Genomic DNA, 21,020 nt, shown 5'->3' with positions numbered 1-21,020 from the left:
CCTTGAACAATGGGGACCTACCCAAGCATCCCTTACCTTTAGCCACTGATGCTCCTCAAGGCTTCACTGCTGTGCCTCAAAAAAAAAACAAGAAACACAACCCCCAACAAAAGAAAACCTTTTTTTTTCCTGAACCTCCCACTAGTGCCATTTGGTGAGCAAGAAAAGCCCACAGAAAGCTTGCAGCCAGCCCAAAGCCCAAAACATACACAGGCTGACAGTTGTCCAGATTGAGCAATACCTTTAAGATCATTGAGAGGAATCATTAACTTAGTGCTGGCAAGTCCTCGGCTAAACCATGTCCCCAAGCACTATATCCAAATGACTCTTATATACTTCCAGCAGTGGGGACTCCACCACCTCCCTGGACAGCCTGTTTCAATGCCTGAGAATCCTTTCAGTGAAGACAGTCTTCCTAATCTCCAACCTAAACCTCCCCTGGTGCTGCTTTAGACCATTTCCTCTCATCCTGTCCCTTGGTACTTGGTGAAACACGCCAACTGCATACCCCATGAGTGCTCCTAGTGACTGAGGCAGCTCCTAACCCCCTTGAAGACAGCTGCTTTAGCAGCAGTCTCAGCGGTGAAGCTTTGAGTTTCAACTCTGGAAGAACCCAGTGGAGTCTGGGATCCAAGTGCTGTTTCAGACGGGATGTCGTCGATGCCTTCTTGTCATCTTCAAACTGCCTCCAGTGATGAAGGGGCGGTCGTACTGCGGCGGAGCCACCTCTTTCGCCACCTCCTCGCAGGTGAAGTGCCAAGCGAGGAGCTGGCAGCCAAACTCAGTGTCTGTGTGGTTCTCATCATCTTGAGCGTGGCGCTTCGACCGCTGCCTGAGCGCTGAGGTAGAGAGGCTGAGAGCTGGAATGCTGTCTCAGAGGGCGATCTCTATCTCTGTGGTGAGAAGCACATGCCATGAGATGGAGCTGCTGCTCTGTAAAGGTTCCTTACCAAGCCGGAGGAGTCGTTAAGGGACTTTATACTTCTTTTCCCCCTCAAGCCGAGGAGCAGCAAGTCGCTCACATGAGTCCCTCGGCAGCGCTCCGGCAGCCTGGCACAGCCACCTCCTGGGGCTCGGCCCACCCCCCCCTTCCCACGCCAGCCTTCTGAGACAGGATAAACACACATTTGCCTTTGTTTTCAGCTCCACACCTGGTTGGTTTGGTTGCTTTTCTATCATGTGAAGGGCTGGCTACTCATCCGTGAGCCGAAAGAAAGCGGTGACTCACCAGGCTGCAGCCCTTTCCAAGGAACGGCATTTCATGCGTTTCACGACACGCCAGCCTGCCTTAGGAAACAACCTCTCCTTGTGGCACAGCTCCCCACTGTCCCCCTGCCCTCTGCAAGGCCAGGGGGGTCCACCCTGCACCGGCAGAAAGAGGAGCAGGGCTGCGGAGCGGCGCCGCGGCCCCGCGTGGCTGTGGGGAGGTGGAAGGTGGGAAGGTGGAAGGTGGAAGGTGGGAAGGAGGCTGGCCGGCCGCTGGTGCCAGCCCAGTCTCGTGGCACTCACCCTCTGCTTTCCTGGCAAGGTAACAGCAATCCGGACTTGGCACTTGTGCCAGTAGCTGTTGTCACAGCTTCCAGCTGCCAGGGACGCGGGGACTCGAAGACAGGTGGAGCCTCAGATCCCATCTCCACTGCGGGGGACACCACAGGTGGTTGCTGGAGATGCAGCCCCTGGGGTCCCCAAAAAGGCAGCAGAGAAGACAGACTGCAAAGAGGCTTAAAGCTAGGAGAGATGTCTTACCCTGAGCCGCAAGGCCACTGCTTTAGGGATGCATTCCCAGGCTAAACGGGGATAGTCTGCAACTGTCTCTTCTTCCTGAGTTGGGAAGGTGTTTCTGATACACGTTCCCATGCCTGCAGCCTGCCTGATCCTGCCTGTTTTTCTCTGCAGGATCCTGAAGACAGTGGGGCTCTCGAAATGGTGCACTTTGGGCTGGTGTGACTGAGCTGCCAAGGCAAGGAAGGGGAAACCTCACTGAAGGTGGTGAAGTTCACAGAAGGACCTTCAGCAAACTTCCACCTGATCCTGAATCCCATCGCTTCTGCCAGCAGAAGACAAAACATCAGGCTTAGAAAATACTCTGCCTTTAGATCTCCAAGTGATTTCTGAGCTACAGTGAGCATGTCTATGCACCAACTGCCCTGCCTTTGGTCATTTGGGGCAAGGAGGGGGCAGCCTCTGCTCCTTGGTGGCAGGCAACAGGACCAGAGGAAATCATAGAATCAGTGAGGGTTGGAAGGGACCACAAGAATCATCTAGTTCCAACCCTCCTGCCATGGGCAGAGACACTTTACCCGAGATGAGGGGTCCAAGCTGCTCCAGAGGAGGCTCAGGCTGGATGCTAGGAAATGTTTCTGCCCTTGAAGGGTCCTCAAACCTTGGAATGGTCTGCTCAGGACAGTGCTGGAGTCACTGTTCCTTAGGGGTGTTCTAGCAGCCCGCTGAGCTGGTGCTTAGGAACATGGTTTAGTGTTGGGGCAAGGGTTAGACTGGATGAGCTTGGAGGTCTCTTCCAACTGGATGTTTTCTGTAATCTTCATCATGTTGTTTGAGACAGCAGAAAGCTGCAGATACCCATTTAGGGCACAAGCAGGTGGCTGAAAAACTACCCACGGGGCAGGGGTGGGGGGTGGTGTTCTTGATGAATCCAAAACCTTCTCAGGAGAAAGTCTGTCCTTCTCCATGCATTATATACTTGAACAATCTTCACTGGGAAGCAGATTTGAATTTCCACTTCAGGCTCTGAAAACCGTCCTGTTGAGATAGCAGCAGATAAAAATCTTCGCTCAGGATACCTCTGTGAAGCAGCAGCCTCTCACAGTCAGCAGCAGGGTGGGTGTTTTTTTTTTTCTTCTTCCCAAGAATGCTCTCAATTTTCCTATCTGGATATATCATCTGAGTTGAATAACCATTATTTTCCCTTGAATGAAAAAAAAAAAAGAGAGAGAGAGAGAGGGAGAGAGAAAGAGAGATGTGGAGCCTCTTCAGCATCATTCCAGTGGAGTCCAGATTTTAATCTGCCTCCTCTAAAAACCACGAAGAAAAAAAAAATGCACTGAGAAGGTAATGCAACCTGTTTTCTGCCCTCCAGTTTTTTTCCTGGTGGTGAGGAGGGGAGCAATCCTCCATGTGGGTCTTTCTTCCCACCGTTGGATCAAGTGTGGTGTGGAGAGGTGCTGGGTTTGGGGCTCTGCCACAGGGCATGTGGGTTAAGCCTGAGTTTTGGGGTTTTTTTTTGGGGGGGAGTGTTGGGTGGTTGCAGCCCAGAGCTGGTGAGCTTCTTGGAATCAGGTTTGGATGATGGATGGATTTGGATGATGCTGCAAATAAAAGCATGATGTGAAATCAACCCCAGAGTGAGCTACTTTGAAGTCTCTTATTACCAGAAATTCTGCACTGGCCCAAATGAAATATTTGTGCTTGCTGTCCATTGGCCATTTTCCTCCATAACCCAAAATTTTGAGGAATTTCTGCTGGTTCTGAATCCCCCAGAAAAACTCCCAGCCCATTCCAGCACACCTTTCCATGGCTCTGCCTGAAGGAACCTTCCTTTGCTCTGCAGCTTTGAGTGTCTTCTGATCCTGATTGCCCCAGAAAATCTCCCAACCCATTCCAGCACACCTTTCCATGGCTCTGCCTGAAGGAACCTTCCTTTGCTCTGCAGCTGTGAGCGTCTTCTGATCCTGATTGCCCCAGAAAATGTCCCAGCCCATTCCAGCACACCTTTCCATGGCTCTGCCTGAAGGAACCTTCCTTTGCTCTGCAGCTTTGAGTGTCTTCTGGTCCTGATTGCCCCAGAAAATCTCCCAACCCATTCCAGCACACCTTTCCATGGCTCTGCCTGAAGGAACCTTCCTTTGCTCTGCAGCTTTGAGCGTCTTCTGGTCCTGATTGCCCCAGAAAATCTCCCAACCCATTCCAGCACACCTTTCCGTGGTCGTGTCTGAAGGAACCTTCCTTTGCTCTGCAGCTTTGAACTGGTTATGATTGCCCCAGAAGAACTCCCAACCCATTCCAGCACACCTTTCCATGGTCCTGTCTGAAGGAGCCTCCTTTTGCTCTGCAGCTTGAAGGGAGCAAACAGGCTGCACTGAGCAGTTTGTGAGGGTTTTTTTTGCACACTCAAAGGGGAAAGAAATTAATAAAACAGAGCTTTGAAACGGAGCAGGCTGCAGCATCACCTCCCCACGCAGAGTTGCTGCCCCGCGCGGCTGTGCTTCCTGCAGCACTTGGAGGGGACTCTGCCTTCCATGTCCTATAGATTTGGATTGCGATCGCGAAGCAGACTGGGCACATGGCAGGGGCAGGCTGCGGGAGCGCAGCGGCCGGGCGCTCCCCCTGGCCACGCCACCGCCATGCGGTGCTCCGCTGCGCAGCCCTTTCTGCTGAATCGCAGCCATATTTCTGTCAGTACAAGTGATGGTCTATATGAGGGATTAATCTGACACCAGACAGTGATTCTTAATCCTTCACTATATCATAATCTATTTACTTTGCATGCTAAGAGGATTTCAGCTTAAAAAATATACAGGAAGTGACACTACAAATGTACATAAGATCCAGAATGCTGTTTCCTAAAATCGCAGGGGGGTTATTAACAATAAAAATAACAATAGTAGTAAAATCCTCCCGTGGAAAAGTCCTGTCTGTCCTGGAATATATTTTTTAAAAAGAAAATGGAAAGAAAAAAAAAATAAGAAGAAGAAAAAGAAGGGGAAATAAAAGGTGTCGGATGGGGAATTAACTGGAAATAGGCATACGAAGGCTTTAGGCTTCATCCCCTTGACCATTTTCACTCCCCTCCTTCCCCGCAGCGTTTTGTGCTCGACCACACGGCATGAAAGAAGAGCTCTTCAGCAGAGCAGGTTCCTCAGCCGGGACTTACACTGGCAGATTATTGGGTTTGGTTGTTTGTTTTTTTCTTTTTCCAATTGGCAAATTCAGAAGAGGTTTGGAGCCGATTCTGTGCGTTAATTGCTTGCTCCAGGTGTTGGACGTGCCAGTGGCTGCCTACCGGAGCAGTCAGCGCAAGGGAAGGCAGGAGCTGTGGGCTGCGGGAGCTCCTGCTTAAAGTAGCCTTGCACCCAGGATCCTTCTGGTTCGGTCCTTGTGGCACCCAGGCGGCTGTTTCACAACTCGGCTGCCCCAAAGCCAAGCCCAGCGATCCTGCCGGCGCCTGCTCCCGACACAGCGGGCGGCGAGCCGCGGTGCCTGCCGAGACTTGTGCCGGCGGGCAGCAGCACCCGCTCCAGCCTCGGGGAAGCCCACGGCAGAAGTTTGCTCCACCGCTCAGTGGTGTAAGTGTGCCGCTAGGAGAACGAGGGGGAGACGTTAGAACCTCCCCCACACCCCACTCCAACCCGTGCATGGCCCTTCCCAGCCCACCCTCACCCTTACCCGGCTCACCCTCACGCATCGACAGGCACGAGTCATGTCTTGCCCACGCTGCTGGCACTGGTCCACGGGCGGCAGAGGGGGGAGGATGAGGCCTGGCCACACTCAGCTCACCAGTGGACGTTACGCTGCTTACCCTGCTTTTTTTTGCAGGGGAGGTCCTACCCAATATTAGGCCAAAAAGAAAAAAGCAGTTGGAGTTGTTGTCCAGCAAACCAGCTGGTGCCACTCAAGTCATGCCTGGAGACCTTCAAAGAAACTCCAGAGCAGGAAGAAATGCCACCAAAAATGAAAACGTGAAGTCAGTGGTTGAGGGCAAAGCCATTATTTGATGGGATCTGGAAGTGGTCTCCTCTGTGCCCCCACTGCCGTCTGGGCTCAGACACTGCCCCCACTTCTGTGCTTGGGGTCTGGGGGAGTGGGGCAGCAAAATGTCCAAACCATGATGGGGTGGGCAGTGGGCTGATGCTGGAGAAGCCACCGTGCTGCAATGACAGGCACTGCTGGATGGCCAAATTGCAGGGAGGGTGAGGATGTGAGTACCCCTTAGAGTCCCAAAAGCTGGAGCAGCCCCTGGGTTCAGCCACAGTGCAGGGTGTTGAGTCTTCATTACATCTTCTTCAGGCTCTGCTTTCAGCTGCTGATTTACAGAGCTGCAATGAGACATCATTTACAAGGAAGCTGACATGTGGGCAATATGAGTTGCTCTTTACATGTAGGACAGCTGCCTCAGTTTATGCCCAGACAGAAATTTTCCCCCCCTCCTCCTTTTTTTACAGCCCCAGGAGGTTTGTGCTAACTTTTTCCACTTCAAGAGAAGAGCTTGGAGATGCATAAGGCTGGTGGCTCCTGGATCTGCCACGTGTGATCCACCCTTTAGGGTGGTGAGTGTCTCAATATTGCTTACAGAGGGAATAATTACTTTATAAGCACATCTATCTATGTATCTATCTATCTAAATACTTAAATATGTGTGTGTGTCTATGTATGCACTGCAGGAGACAACAGGGAAAAGAACTGGTTAAAGTGAAATCTAAAATCCCTTCATCTGTCCCAGTCCCCTCCCTGCGGCACCGTGGGTCTGCTGGAGTCCTGCGGTGTCCCCGCTGCCCAGGGACTCTGTGGTGGCTGTGACCTTGGAAGAATGCACAGGGCTTGCAGTGGTGGCACCTGGGGTGGACTCCACTGGTTCTCCCACTGCAGCCGTGGCCACATGTTGCTGGTCTTATTCACATCCCACCAGGATGCTGGGGATGCTACAGGGGGCTGCTAGACTGCCTCCTCCCCCACACCAAGGTCCCCACTGCCCCAGGGATGCCTGGGGAGAGCAGGGATGGGGACACATGGCGTGACGTTGGAGCTCCTGGCTGCACAGCAATTTCAGGGTGCCTACACCACTCAGCTCCAGTGTATCAGTGGCTGAAGCTGGGCAGCAGTGGCCCCAGAGGTCTCTTGTGTCTCCAGTTCTACGGGAGCAGGACTGGTCCCAACACCCACACACAGCCTCCAACAAATGGGGAGGGGGACCGTGTGAGGAGATTGTCACGAGAACTAATCCTCCTTTCCCGGCAGAGGAGGGCAAGGCTGGCAGCCAGGGCTGGAAACGCGAGTATGAAGCACCCCTTGCTGTGCAGTGGGACAGAGGTTGGCTGTTTGTGTCCAGCTTGGGGGCTACCGCCTTGGCCTGGGGTGAGTTGTTGCTGTGCTGGCCAGCGTTTGTCCATCCTGTGGGCCCCCCAGCACCATGGTGTAATAATAAATCAGTAAGCAATTAACAGCATCATTTAGGGGCTGCGGCCCACCCTCACAGTCACCAGTGGATATCCTTCTCTGCAGCCCTTACAAAGCCATTACAACGCCCCCCACATCCGTCTGGAAGTGGTTCCCAGCACCGCATTCCTGCGAGGGAAGTTTTCGGGGGCCAGGGTGGGAAGGAGGACAGGACACCACCACTTTTATTAGTTTGGATTTTATTGGGGTGGGGGAAAGAAAGTGAGGAGGGGGTGGTTTGCCTTACATTTGAAGGGGTACGTGTTGGGGTTACGGCATCCAAAATCACAGGTAGGTGGCTGCTCTGCCGCTGCGGGGCAGAGCTGCTGGCAAGCGCCAGCCCGAGGCAGGTAAGGCAGCACCAACCCGCAGAAGGGCCTCCAAAAAAAAAAAAAACAAAACCCAAATCACCAAACCAAACACTCTCAGAACGTTTTGCCCCACCCCCCACCCCAAGCTCAGAGCTGCTTTCCTCTGCAACCCTCCCGCAAGGACGAATAAACCAAAACTACTTTTTCTTTCTTTTTTTTTAACTGCTCTTTCTTTTTCTTTCTAATTGTGGGTTGTTTTTTTTTTTTCCAAAAGTTGGGGGGTTGTTTGGTTTGTTTGTTTGTTTTTGGTCTGCAGTTTGTGGAGCCCTTTGCCTCCCCTCCTTCTAAGCACCTTCTTTGGGCAGCTGCTGCTCCCATCCAGCCCCGGGACGGTGCGGCCAACCTTGAGGATGGACGGAGGATAAGAGATGGGGAAAAAGATTCATTTTTTTTTAGGGGAGGGGGGAAGAACATGAAAATAAAAATTAAAACAAAACAACCAAAAAGAAAATCAAGAGAAGGATATAATTTTTCGTCTGTTTAAGTTCTGGTTCATGTTAAACTCTAGATCAATGCCTACCCAAGAGCATCAACTAAAAATACCTGGCGGTCACTGGAACGGACCTCTTATTTACACCATTCCCACTGCTCCCAGCAGCAAGAGGCTCTACAGGACCAGTCAGCTGGGGGCTCCCAGACCCACAGAGGGTAAGAGTCTTCCCTGCATCAATTTAGGAGTGAGGGACACCAGCAGTGCAGGATCCAGCCTGCGCCTCTTCCCTGGGGGTTGGTGGGGCAGCAGGGGAGACGTTAGGCTTTTTTCTTTTCAATTTTAACTCCTTTTCTGTTGCGTTTAAAAAAATAATAATTATTATAAACCTGCTGGAGGGGTGCAGGAGGCAAATAAATATCAGTCAGTAGAGATGGGGGTGGCATCCAGGGCATCGCCGCTGCTTATCAAAGAGGAGGGGAAGCAGGAGGAGGAGGAGGAAGAAGAGCTGGAGCCAGAGTCCTGCCCGGGAGACGGCGGGGAGATCCCAGGCTTCGGGGGGGGTCCATGGCAGCTTTTGTTGGGGGAGACGGTAGTCGAGCCACTCACAAGACCTGGAAGCGCCAGGATGCCTGGTCCTTGTAGTCGAGGCAGTCAGGGGAGTTGAAGTTGAGCTTCCAGGAGGCAGCAGCCGTGGGCTCCTTGTAGTCCAGGCAGTCGGAGGAGTTGAAGGGCAGCCCGGTGCTGCCGTAACCCTGATGATGGTGGTGATGGTGATGGTGGTGGTGGTGACCCGAGCTCTGGCTCAGTGGGTGGTGGTGGTGGTGGCCAGGCACCGAAGAGGGCCCCATGGGGCTGAGCTGGTGGGGATGGTGATGGGAGTGCATGGGTGCCAGGTAGGAGCTGCAATCTACACCCCCAAAATAGGACGAGGAGGGCGGCGCAGGGTAACCCTGCCCGTACCCGCCACTTTGGCCATAGGAGACAGGGTAGCTGGCGGAGGCAGCTGCAGCAGGGCCAGCCCGCTGCATGCAGGATGTGGCAGCCGGCGGCAGCGGTTCGGGCACAGTCACCCCGGCTGGTGCTGCGCCGGGCGAGATGGAAGCTGGGCTCCAGATGGATGATGCTGGGGTGCTGAGAGACGCTGGGGCACCTGCTGGGGCTGAGGATGCCGAACTGGAGGATGAAGAGGAGGCCGAGCTGGAGGCCGCTGCCGGCGGTGTGAACTGCCCGCTGCTCTCTGAACCCGAGCTCTCCCGGGCCGGCGAGGATTTCTTCTTGGCCGGCCGGCTCTTGGCCCCGCCGCCGCTCTGCTGCTGCTGCCGGCACTTGGCGCGGCGGTTCTTGAACCAAACCTGGAGCGAGAGAAAGGGTTGTGAGGAGATGGTCAGCAGGGAGATGAGGGGTGAGCGGTGAGCCCCCGTCGTGCCCGCTCTGCCACCGCTTCTCACCCCGGGAGCATCCAGTCAACCTCACCCCGGCACCAGTTCTCCCAGCACCCACGCCCAGCCATTAGCACCGCACACCCCCGCACCCCATAAAAAGAAAAAATCCTGCCCCGCCTGGCACCCAGGCCACCCCACATTCTGCCACCAGCAAGGACGCCCATGGCTAGTGCCTAGAATGTCCCACTTAGTGCGTGTCCTCGGCGTGGTGACAAAATTTGGGTCTGAGGAACAGATCCTGCTGGGGGGGGAGGTGGGGAGGGGCTGTCTGCATCTCCCACCCTGGCAGGCATCATCACCCATGGAGCAGTGATGGAGGGAGCACCCGTGGGAAGAAGCACTATGGTCGTGGGGCTGCCACTGCGGGGCAGAGGGAGCGGGACAGAAAAACAGTAAGAAATTCAATAAAGGAGGACAAGAAAAGAAAAACAAAAGCCCCCTTTTGCCTGGATGTCCCAGCGGCAGGACAGACAGGAGGCTGGGAGTCCAGCCCTGAGGAAAGGAGTGCGGCTGGATCAGAGTGGCCCCAGCCACAGCGCCTGCCCCAGCGTCGCCCCGGCGCGCAGCGATGTGGCTTCCCTCCGCAAGCTGGTCCCGTACCTGGACTCGGGACTCGGGCAGGTTGATCTTCAGGGCCACCTCTTCCCGCATGAAGATGTCGGGGTAGCGGGTCTTGGCGAAGAGTGCCTCCAGCACATCCAGCTGCGAGCGGGTGAAGGTGGTGCGCTCCCGACGCTGCTTCCGCGGGGTGGCTGGGGGCAAGCAGCACCACGCCGGTCACACAGGCTCCCCATGCACCCCCCGCACACCCCTGGCCTGGAAGAAGCCCCCGCATTCCCGGGGCAGGGGCCTGCGAGGCATCCCCCGTTGTGACCCCAAAGAGTGGCGGGCTCCCTGCACACCCCCGCTCCCACGGCAGCCTGGGCACTGCCCGCCCGGGCCAGGCCGTGAGGGGTGAGCGGCACGGGGCTGCGGAAGGGTCAGGCCCTGCCCCCGTGGCAGCAGCAGCAAGATTTCGTTTTGCCAAAATAAATCTACTTTCTTTGGTGTTTTTTTGAGAAAGCCTTTTTCTTTTCTTTTCTTTCTGTGTCTTCTTTTCTTTTTTTCTTTTCTCTTTTTTCTTACTTTTTTTTTTCCCCCCCTCTCTCTCTTTTTTTTGGTTTCTTTTTTAATCTTTAAAAACCCTGACGGGAATGAATGAAGAAGTTGCAGGCGTGGGGCGAAAATTCAGCTGGAACCATCTCAGGCCTTCCCACCCCAGGCTGGGAGTAAATGGGTGTACTGACTCCACAGCCCACTCCAAATCCTACGACCCCACCAGCTCCTCCAAGCCCACCCGGGACGGAGCTTTTCTCCCTCTGAGAAAAGAGCTTAACGAGGTTGAGCAAAGGGGGCAGCGCGGCGCTGGGCACTCACCCGGGTACCCCACGGAAGGGTGCAGCAGGTCCATGGCGGGGCCTGTCAGCCCCAGCCCGTTCATGCCATAAGGGGGCTGTTTAAGGTAAGACATCATGCTAAAAGCCGGGCAAGGTTCCTCCAAAGTCCCGCAGAAAAAATGAAAATAAAATTAAAAAGCAAACTATAAAAAAAAGGTTTAACTGTATGGGGTGGGCAGGGAAGGAGGGGAGGGAGGGGAGGAAAAAAGAGCCCCAACAAAAAGAATCCCTGATAAAACCCCAAACAAAAGGGAAAAAAAAAAAAGGGGGAAGGAGAGAAAAAAAAAACAAACACAAAAATAAAAATGAAAACAACTACAACAACAAAAATTAAAAGCCAACACCAGTTAAAAAAAACAGAGCAGAAAATCGGTGTTGGAGAAGTTTTGATCGTTTCGTCCCGCCGTGAATGAGGTCCTGAAGCAATCACAGGCGAAGGAAGACAGAGAAAAATAGTAATAATAAAAACCTTTTTTTTTTTTTTAAAAAGCAAAGCAAAGAAATATAAAATAACGAGGATCAGGGAACGAAAAGGCAGATTTCTTCCCCGGGCAGCGCCTGGAGAGAGAGCAGAGAGAGGCGGGTTAAGGGGTCCGGCCACCCCGAGTCCTGCTCAGGGATGTCCCGGGGATGGGAGACCTCCGAGGGGAGCTTTTGTTGTTGTTATTATTTATTATTATTAATAATAATAATTACTACGGTTATTATGATTATTTTATTTTAAACGAAAGCAAGCTGCCTGCAAACGCCGAGAGGCAACAGTGCCCGGCGATGGGGAGAGATAAAGCAATTATTTAAAAAGATAATTGGATTAGGAATCAAAAGGAGGTACCAGAGGAGGGAAGTATAATTAATTTAAAAAGCGAGCAGACGGGGACGTTTTAATTAGAAATGGATATGAGTTAAAAAGGGGGGGAAAGGAGGGGGTGTTGGGGGGGGGGGGGAGAGAAGAAAAAATAAAAGGTAGAGGGAGAAAAAAAAAAGAGAGCGTGCAGGAACCCGGGACAGGAATAGCAGCGGGGCCCCGTCCCGGGGCTCGGCTGGGGGGGCTCTGGTAGAGCTGGGGTGTGCGGTGGGACACAGAGACACACGCGAGTTTTGGACGCGGCGACCGAGATCGGTAGAGACAAAATATCAGCAGATAAACGCGGAGCAGAGGAAGGGGCGGAGAGACCCCGTCGGTCTCTGCTGCCGAGAGTAGGAACATCCCCCCCCGCCCCAAACCCATCACAACGAACACCTCTCCATGGGGGGGTGCTAGATTTTTTGGGGAAGAAGTTGGCTCAAGACACCGTGACCCGACGTTGTGTAACTTTCGACGGAACGGGAGCGTCCCGGTTGGAGAGAGGGTAGGAAAAAAAAGGCGAAATAAAGAGAGGACGAGAAGGGAAAAGAGGAAAAATTGGGGGAGCACAGTGCCCACCGCCCCCGTCCCCTCTCACCTACGCGGCCACCTGCGGAGCGCCAGCGGCTGCGGGCGCTCCGCAGGTGGCCGCGTAGGTGAGACGGGGCGGGGGCGGGGGATAAGGAGGGGGGGGACATACACACACGACCCAACCGCACAACCCCCCCCCCCCCCCCCCCCCCAAAACTTCTCGTTGGTCCCCCGCGTTTACCTTTTGCCGGCTGCCCGCGCTGTCGGGGCGCGATAGATCCGCGGCCCTGCTGAAGATTTGATCACCTACCCCCGGCCCTACCCTTGTATGTGCGCGCAAAGCATCTGCGTAACCAGCCCGGCGCCAATCCCCAGCCGCTCCCCGCCTGACTGACAGCAGCTGGGGCAATGGCAAAGCAAAGCGCTTGCCCCCCCCACACCCACTCCCCACACCGCCCCACTCCGCGCTCCTCCGCGTAACCCTCCGCCGACGCGCCCAATTTGGGTTGCGGGGTGAGTTGGAGCGATGGAAGAAAGCTTAAAGCACCCCTCGCGTAACTTCCTTGGAAGGGATGGGACTCGTTAGAGAAGTTATGCGGGGCGGGGAGGGGGGAGGCGGAGAGAGTTGCTCCTCAGTCGCGTAGCTTTGCCCATTCGCACTTTGGGTACCCCTCCACTGTGTCCGAAGGGACCGCGGAAAACTTTCGGTCGTCGCCCGCTCGAGTGCGGAGGAAGTCAAGGGAGATACTTCGCTCTCCCTCCGCAAGAGTCGCTCAAACTTTGTGCTTTAAAAATAGTAAAAACGATCGAAAAAGCAGCGGCCGCACCTTTCCCCACCTATCGCGGATCCTGCGGCTGCTCAGCGGAGGGGGTGGGGGTGTGCGGTGGGGGAGGTCTGTGTGTGGATGGGATGGCGAGGGGGAACAGGACTCACCGCTCCGCACCGCTCCTCGCAGCTCGAGTGGTTGGTTGCGGCGGCGGGCACGGAGAGGAGCGGCGGGACGGGAGCGCGGGAGCTGTGTGTGTTTGGGGAGGGTCACCACCTCGAAGGAGGTCTGCGGAGCGTTCCCCATCTCATGTCCTTTCTGTTAGAGTTTTTCCTTCTTTCCCTCTGTTGCATTCTTTTTCTCCCGGGTGCGGAGGCAGCCGTCTGACTCGGGCGGGAGGGAGCCGCGGGACGGCGGGGCCGGGAAAGGCGAAGCTGCTCCCCGCAGGAGTCAGTGACACGGGCACGGCTCCCCTCAACAAAGGCGCCGCGGCCCATTCACAAAACACGGAGGAAATACGAAGAGGAAGGATTTAGGGGAGCAGTTGTTTCCCCCCCCCCAATTTTCCGCCTCTCATTCCCCCGTTTTCCCCTGGTCCTGAGCCGGGCTGATTTCCCCCCACCTCCGCCAGCTGCTGCCTTCCGCCGCCTTCCCATCATCGTCCCACCAGGACAACCCGCGATCCCGGCGGGCAGCAGCCAGCCACCCCCCCCAACACCACACTCACACCCCGGGGGGGTATCTGTGCCCCTGCCAAACCTCCTCTCGCACCCCCCGCGGTTGCCCAATCCCAGTTGCGGGCGGTTCCCCGCAGGCTGGGCCGGGGGGATGCGGACAGGGCGGGCGCGGGGCTCGCCCCCCACTGAGGTGACGGGTCGGGCTCACTCCGACCCCCCCCAGCCTGCCTCCCCGCCGCCATTCGGAGCCCGCACCCTCCCCGCTGCGCCCAGGTAAGGTAGGCGGCTGGACAGGGGGTGCGGCCGGGCAGGGAGGTGGGCTGCGCGACCCCCTAGGCTCCGGCGGTGTGGAGGGGCACGAGCAATAAGTGGGGGGCATTCTTGCGGCCGTTAACCGGGCTGGGAGAAGGAGTCGGAGGGGAGCACGATCATTTTTCCCAAGTCAGGTTACTTTTTTCGCCGTAAAGAGAGATAAGCAGTGCTCCCCCCACGCACACCCCGGGAAGCGATGCCAGTCCGCATTCCTCCCTCGCCACCTCCTCGGGGCAGCCCCAGGTTTCTGGTTCACCAGAGCTCCATGCCCGGCCGGGCTATCAGCACCGCGCGGTCTCCCCTCCAGGATCGTCGCTGCCCTCGGCAGCTGCGGAGCCCTCGAAGCGTGTCCCGTTTCCCCGACCCAGATATTTTCGGGAGAGCTCAGAGGGGCACGGGGAAGCCAGTTGCCCACTGCCTCCACCATCCCCTCCTCCGGCAGCGGAGAGCACCGCGCATCCTCCCCAACATCGCACGGTTGATGGGCACAGGGGCATCCCAAGCACCTACGCTCCGGGAGCCAGCACAGCCTGTGGGCACCACGACCCTCGCAAGAGACTCTGCACTCCTCTGCCGGGGATTGTTTCTTTTTTGGGTGGACGCGGCGGGGACCTGGGGTCGTCGGATATGCGGGAGGCAGGCGGAGGAGCAGGGAGCAGCGGGGACAGCCACAAGGATTGGTCTCCCTCTATCTCTCCGCGGGTGCGTTCCTTGCCCACTCGCGCTCTCAGAGGGGTTGTGGCCGCGCGTTCTCCATCGGCCCCGCGGGGAAAACTTTTACCCGGCTCCGGTCCCGGCTCGCGTTCGGTGAAAACAAACGGAAAACTTTCCCCGCTGCTGCGTTTCGTTGTTGTCGAAGCAGTGCCTGGGCTCGGGGCGGCTGATCCCCGCGGCCTTCCCCGTCCACCCCGCAGGGTCAATTCCCTTCCCGGTCTCCGGGCGGTGGGAGGAGTGGAGGTCGGGGGGGACTCGCAGGTAAGGAGGAGAGTGGCAGGTACGGTAAGAAAGATTCGGCTTTTATTGAAAATCTTATATGACTTGGTATTGTAATAAATAAACGAGACGAGCTCCACGAAGGGATGAAGCGACAGCGCGACACGCGTGGGGGGCATACAGACGGGGCAGGACGCAGGGTGAAGGGTGATGGGGGGGTGGAACAAAAGGCGGCCTGGGCACAATAAATAACGTGGAGCGGGCCCGTCCCCGCGGGGTGATGCGGGGGGGCGCGGGTGGGAAGCGCCACGTTGTCCCGGGTGGTGGTGGCCGGGCTGTCGCGGGCTTTGCAGCCGCTCCCCCGGGCTTTGCCTTAACTCTGGGAGGGGGTTAACGCACCACCCCCACCCCAAAGCAAAGCAGAGGAGCTCGGCTCCGCTCCCGGGGAAATGTCAACCTGCTGGAATCAAACACGGGTAAACACCGCACATTTTTAATAATCACGCGGGGGGGGTGTGTGTGGATCTGACCTAACTATAAAATGTAGGTAGCTGATGAAGTATTACATATGTCAGGACTAGATGAAACCATTCCCAATGATTTTTTTATTTATTACTTCCCCCCCCCCCCCTTTCTTTCCTATATCCCCTTCTCTAATCCTATTATGACAAAAACGTATTTATTCCAAAACTCAGCCCTCCTCCAGCTACAGAAACCAGAACAAACTTTAATTTCTTCTGCTCCTGACGCTCATCTCTCTCTCTCTCTCTCTCTCTCTCCAGCATCGCCTCGAAGTCTCGGCGATTCCATTTCGAACTCTTTCAAGCAGGAGAGCTGAGCCCATCAAGGAAAACCATGGGACACACGAGTTCGCTTGAATGGAAACAAAAAAAAAACCCAGCGGAGCGGGGCCCGGTGCAGCCTAGGTCTGGGCTAAGAAAAACAGGGGGAGGAAAAGTTTACATTTTTCTTCCTTTTTTTTTTTTTAAACTTTTTGTCTTTTTTTTTTTTTCCTCTTTCTTTTTTTCTTGTTGTTGGTTTTGTTTATTTTTCTTCCCCCACCCCCCAGTCCTCATGTCGGCAGTTTAAAAACATTAAGAAAAGAGCCGCGCAGAGATTTCTGCCACCGCCGCGGGAAGGCCGCTCACTGGAGGACACATTTCTCTTCCTTCTTGGCCATCTTGCCTTTGTTTTGCTCGAGGGTCCTCTCCAAATGCTCATCCTCTTCTTCGGCCCTGCGGACAGAGGCGGCGGGAAGCGCGGTGAGGGGGCTGCACACGGAGTGCACATTGCGGCGCTTGGGCCGGCCCCCCACACCTTCCCCCCCAAGAAAGTTTGACCCAAATACATGGGTGCCGTGGCAGCTCGGCGGGGCTACCCACCACCGTCACCCCCATCACTCCCTTCACCCGACTCACTGCTTCTCCTGGGCGTCCAGGTCCCTGACCAGCGCGTCCCGTTTGTTAACGAGAATAACGAGTTCGTCCAGCAAAAGCTGCTCCCGCCTCTTCTGCGCCTCGGTCTTCTGCCAGTCTGCCAGGGGAAACAAACAAACAAAAACAGCACTGAGAACGCCGTGCCCAGCACCGCCGGGCCGCGGCCAACACCGCCGGGCCGTGGCCAACACTGCCGGGCTGTGACCAGCACCGGCGGTGCCACTGTGGTGGTGGTGCCGCCGGGCCGCAGCGGCCAGGAGCCAGGGGGCTCCTGCAACGCGGAGATCAGTACAACCCGGCCTGGCACAGCCTGGCCTGGTACACCCCAGCCTACCGGACAAGCGCAACCACCTGGCTTTGAGGAGCTCAGCAGCAACTTCGGGGTCATTTGGTTGGTTTTTTTTTTTGTTTTGTGGGTTTTTTTTTGTTCGTTTGGGTATTTTTTTCCTCATCACTGGGGTTTATTTGCTTCTATTTGTTTTGCTTGTTTGGGTTTTATTCGGTTGGGTTTGTTTTGGTTGGGTTTTTTTGTTGTTCGGGTTTTTTTTTTTTTTGAGTGTTATTTGGAGCTTTTGGTTGTGGTTGTTGATTTTTTTTTTTTTTACTTTTTATTTTCTTTATTCTTTTTTTTTTTTTTAGAACTCTGTTTCCTGGATGGGCATCGACATCACCCAAGTTTCTCCTCCTAGGAGGAAAGCCTGTGTCCCTGCAACCCGGCGCTCCTCTGCTAATTCCTCTCTTGCTCTTAGCAGCTGGAGGAATCTCATACTGGGCACCACCATATGCTTCGTAGCAACTTTAAAAGCAGGTAGCAGTTAATTAGCAGTTTCCCTTCCTTTTGAAGTAAAAATACACTTGCTACAGAGTATCGTGGGACTCCATCGCCCCGCCGGAGGACGGGGCCGCCTCGCTTTTCCCAAAGGGATTTCTACCCGGCCAGCCCCGCACATCGCAGTCCCCCGGGGCCACCCCGCAGCCTCCGAGCTCTCCAGCCAGCCCGTAAGGGCTTGTCGCTGTCACTCAAGCCCCAGCCTTCCCCGCCTCCCTCATTAAGAAGGTAAACAATGAAAAGCAGGAGCAGTAGATGATGGGGGAAGATAGCAGGGCAAATGAGGAACGGGAGGGAAAGAGGAGACCGGGTCCAAAAAAAGCAACAACCAAGAGAACCACAGAATCGTCGAATCGTTTTACTTGGAAAAGACCTTTAAGATGATCGAGTCCAACCATCAAAGAAGAACCATCAAGAAACCCCACCGGGAGAAGCCATCGCCACCGACCCGACTGTGTCCTCTCCTCCTCCTCCCGAAGGGAAGCGAGGGTGCCAGTCCTTTTGGCTTTCTCCCCGTGCTCTCCATTGCCCTGGGCGATCATGTTAAAAACTCACATGGCTGGTGCTTATTCAGATAACCCGAACAATGCTCACCACCCGTTACCATGTGAATCTTCACAAACCCCGCAAGAATGCAGTGGTTCAAATCCCCCTGACCCCCCTCCAAAGCCGAATTTATTCAAGACGGCGAACCGCTCAGAAGCTTGATGAAAGCGAGCGGTGCTGGAGGGAATTCGTCCTTGTATTTACAAATTAAAAATTAGATGCATCATCATGCAATAAAGGTTGGGAGAGTGGCAGGAATGCGCAGCCGCTTCCCTCTCGCCCTTGCCGTCCTTCGGCCTGGGCCCACGAGTCCTTGCAGGGAGAGCCCACGCCGACACGTGTCCGTGTGCGGGCACACTCGGCACAGGAGCGGCTCGCAAGCAACAAGGGATTTGGTGCTGTGGCACCAGGGCCTTCCCAAAGCACTGCTCTGGCAGGGCACTAACAAAACTTCCCAGGAGTTTTTGTTTTTCTCTTAATTTTGCCTTTTCTCTTTTCTCTCTTCTCTTTCTTTTCACTTTCCTCTGTTTTTTTCCTCTTCCTTTTTCTCTGTTCTTTTTTTCTTCCCTTTTTCCCTCTTTTCCCTGCCCTTTCCCATTTTCTTGTTCCACTCCTTTTCCCTTTTTCTTTTCCTTATCTTCATTTTCCTTTTTCTCTTTTTCTTTTTTTTTTTCATTTTCTTCTTCTTCTCGTTTTCATTTTTAAATTTTCTTTTTTTCTCCTCCTTTTCCTCTTCCTTTGACACCCTCTTTTTCTTTCTCAAATCTGTTAATTTCCCCTCGACTGTCGCTACGGATATAATTTTCCAGGTGTACCCAGACTAGAAAGCTAGCAGCCAGAATTCCTGGTAATCTGAGCCATTTCTTCTGCGACAATGCTCTTTTAATCCGGGCTGCAGCCTTTTAGGTGCTAATTCTCAGGGCGATCTCTCCATTTCCACCGCTGCTGGCCCTTCCGATCAATCTGGGGAAGGCTCCCTCAATTCCCTTCGTTTCAGAGGCGTCGCGCTGCAGCTTTGCGAGCCAGAGCCCCCCAGCCCGCAGGCTCTTGCCTACACAGATAAAGCCCCTGCGTGCGTGATGTGGCCGCGGCGTGGCCAGCTCGGCCGGCGAAAGGCAGCGGCGGGGAGCAGAAGAGGGGCGTAGCAGAGAATGTGACGGCTGCTTGCACCCCAACTTTCAGCTTCGCTTCCCCCTGATTTCTGCCGGTCCTTGTTCTGCTGCCCGGCACCTTTCGGCCCGGAAAGCTGGAGAGGAAAACAGTCCCCAAATCCGCCGTCTCCGCTGGACTTGGTTTAATGACTTTGCAATTTCGACGTTTTTCCCTCGGTTGAAAAACTCTTAATATTCCCTCCCCACCCCCCAAGCCTTTTTCTTGATATTTTTGTTTGTTTGCTTTGCTTCTCTGTTGTCAGCAGCAACTTTAGCTTTTGAAACGGCAAACATCAGTCAAAATATTTCAGCCCAGGTTTTGCTCACTCCTTCACTGCTCTTTTTCTTCTTTAAGTCCCTTTCTAAGAGGTTTCCTAAGTTCGGATTTTTACATTTTTTTCCCTAGGTTGTTTTTTCATGATTGTTTTGTTTTGTTGTTGTTGTTGCCCCATCCTGGAGCCCTTGTGGGGGTAAATAACGTCAGATTAGGACTTCATGGAACAAGAACTGGTTGGGTCGGTTTGTTTTTGTTGTTGTTTGTTGATTTTTAATGGTTTGTTTTCTTTGTTTCGGCACTGCTTCTTGTTTAAAATAGGCCATAGAGGAAAAAAAAGCAAACCAAATCCTGCCTGTTGCTGGAAATATTCCCTTGTGGTCTTGTTTCCTAGAACAGGGATCTGACTCTCCCTCTGCTACCCTTCTCCAGCCCCAAATAAACAGTAGCAAGGAGCAACTGATTAAAAGAGGAACACGGGCAAGTATTTCAACAACATTTTGTGTGTGCTCAACACTGCAGTTTTGGTTTACCCAACAAAACGCTGCAGCTTCAGGAGCGTCCCTGTGGTAAAACCAAAACCCGACAAACAAACAACAACAAAACCAAACCAAACAACCCATCTGCGTTCAAGTTGGATTCCTACCTGTTGTGCCTTTAAAGCCAGGATTACCTCTAACACCTGTCACACAGAGTTCCCCAGGCTGACTGCAGCTCCGGGAAGCTACAATATGGGTTGTGATTAATTTGAAGATTTCAGAATAATACTGTTCTAAAAGCTATGCCCAGGACAAAAATAGGATTAAGCTCCGAGGCTGTGTATGAGCTAAAAGTGTTGAAAGCTGCAGTCCCTGTGCCACCACTTGCGACAGGCAGTTGGAAATGACAGACTTTGCTAAATTCACCTTAAAAGTAGAAATGTTTTCAATTATTCGTCTTCATTGACTTCCTATTGTCTTTTTTTACCATCTCCCCCCCCTCCAACTCTCCCACTGCTTAAACTGATAATTACTTGGAGCAAAGAGGCAGCCCGTTCCCATAGAAATGCTTTAATAGAAATGGTGGAAAGTTCTTGTAGTAAAACCTTCAACCTCGCCACTATAATAAATAAGCCTGGCACTTTGATGAAAATTAACACTAGTTTTGTAAAGAGCACATTGGGGGATTGCAGTCAGGTCTTATCTTTAGTTCCAGTCAACTAGCAATCCTGAAAGAGTTTGCATCATCATCAGAGCAGGCCATTTGATAGGATTCTGCTGCTGAACCTAATCAATCTATGGAATACTGTGGCTGCGCGGTGTAACAAAGCTAAAATAGATTTACAAATGGGGTTTTAGGGGATAAGCTCCTCCACAGGATTACATATTGATTTTAAATATAAAAAGCTTATCATATAAACCATAACTACAAAAATAGTGAACCTATGCATAAATCCTTTTAGAAGAGCACCCACTTCAAACTATAAGCCAAGAATAAATCAAGATGTACAAAATCCGAAAGAGGATCCATTTCTTGGGCAGAAAATGAACACGCCACCCCCAAGGTGTGCAAAAATGAACTTATCTTTTCTGAGGAGGCATTAAATCTTGAAAGAAAAAGAAAGAAAACCTGAAAGGAGAGGACAGGTAGCTGAAAGGAAAGCATCCTGCCACTCGGCCATAGCAAAAAGTCAGGCTCTGAGATGCTTTACACCTTGTTTAGGTGAGCTCCCAACCAGCTAGCCAGCCAAAACGCCTTCCCCACCTGCACGGGCTAAAACAAGCCCAGGGAGAACCTCCATTTGCTTTGGCCACCTAGGTTGGGATTTGCAGGTCTTCCGCAGCCTCAGCACTCCCGGCAGTGGCGGGGGGGGGGAGAGAGGAACACTT

The 21,020-nt window shown here is 53.8% G+C and overlaps 3 protein-coding genes across 10 annotated transcripts in view; 1 reads left to right on the top strand and 2 right to left on the bottom strand.

The window, feature by feature from the left end:
- The window catches only part of WDPCP (WD repeat containing planar cell polarity effector), a 141,253-nt gene extending 138,008 nt beyond the window's left edge, over positions 1–3,245 (top strand). For both annotated transcript variants that reach the window (XM_064146306.1, XM_064146304.1), the window contains one exon: positions 1,897–3,245. Coding sequence is in view for 1 of the 2 variants with exons in the window: in XM_064146304.1 (XP_064002374.1) it covers positions 1,897–1,947 (51 nt within the window). In the remaining variant the exon portion in view is untranslated. The remainder of the gene's footprint in view (positions 1–1,896) is intronic.
- A 4,108-nt stretch (positions 3,246–7,353) lies between these two features.
- OTX1 (orthodenticle homeobox 1) lies at positions 7,354–12,516 on the bottom strand. Its single transcript, XM_064146300.1, has 4 exons — positions 12,469–12,516; positions 10,833–10,950; positions 10,017–10,168; positions 7,354–9,326 (listed from the first exon to the last, which is right to left on the bottom strand). Exons 2-4 carry the CDS (start codon positions 10,927–10,929, stop codon positions 8,577–8,579), a joined length of 999 nt encoding a protein of 332 aa, XP_064002370.1. The 5' UTR covers positions 10,930–10,950; positions 12,469–12,516; the 3' UTR covers positions 7,354–8,576.
- A 2,462-nt stretch (positions 12,517–14,978) lies between these two features.
- Positions 14,979–21,020, bottom strand: part of EHBP1 (EH domain binding protein 1) — a 261,387-nt gene continuing 255,345 nt past the window's right edge. For all 7 annotated transcript variants that reach the window (XM_064146293.1, XM_064146294.1, XM_064146297.1 and 4 more), the window contains 2 exons: positions 16,335–16,449; positions 14,979–16,151 (listed from right to left, as the gene is read on the bottom strand). In XM_064146293.1, coding sequence (XP_064002363.1) covers positions 16,061–16,151; positions 16,335–16,449 — 206 coding nt within the window. In that variant the 3' untranslated portion in view covers positions 14,979–16,060. The remainder of the gene's footprint in view (positions 16,152–16,334; positions 16,450–21,020) is intronic.

This window comes from Pogoniulus pusillus, chromosome 7, assembly GCF_015220805.1.
Source record: "Pogoniulus pusillus isolate bPogPus1 chromosome 7, bPogPus1.pri, whole genome shotgun sequence".
Taxonomy (NCBI): domain Eukaryota; kingdom Metazoa; phylum Chordata; class Aves; order Piciformes; family Lybiidae; genus Pogoniulus; species Pogoniulus pusillus.
Note: the sequence above shows the minus strand (reverse complement) of the source record. Positions and strands in the feature narration are given on the sequence as shown.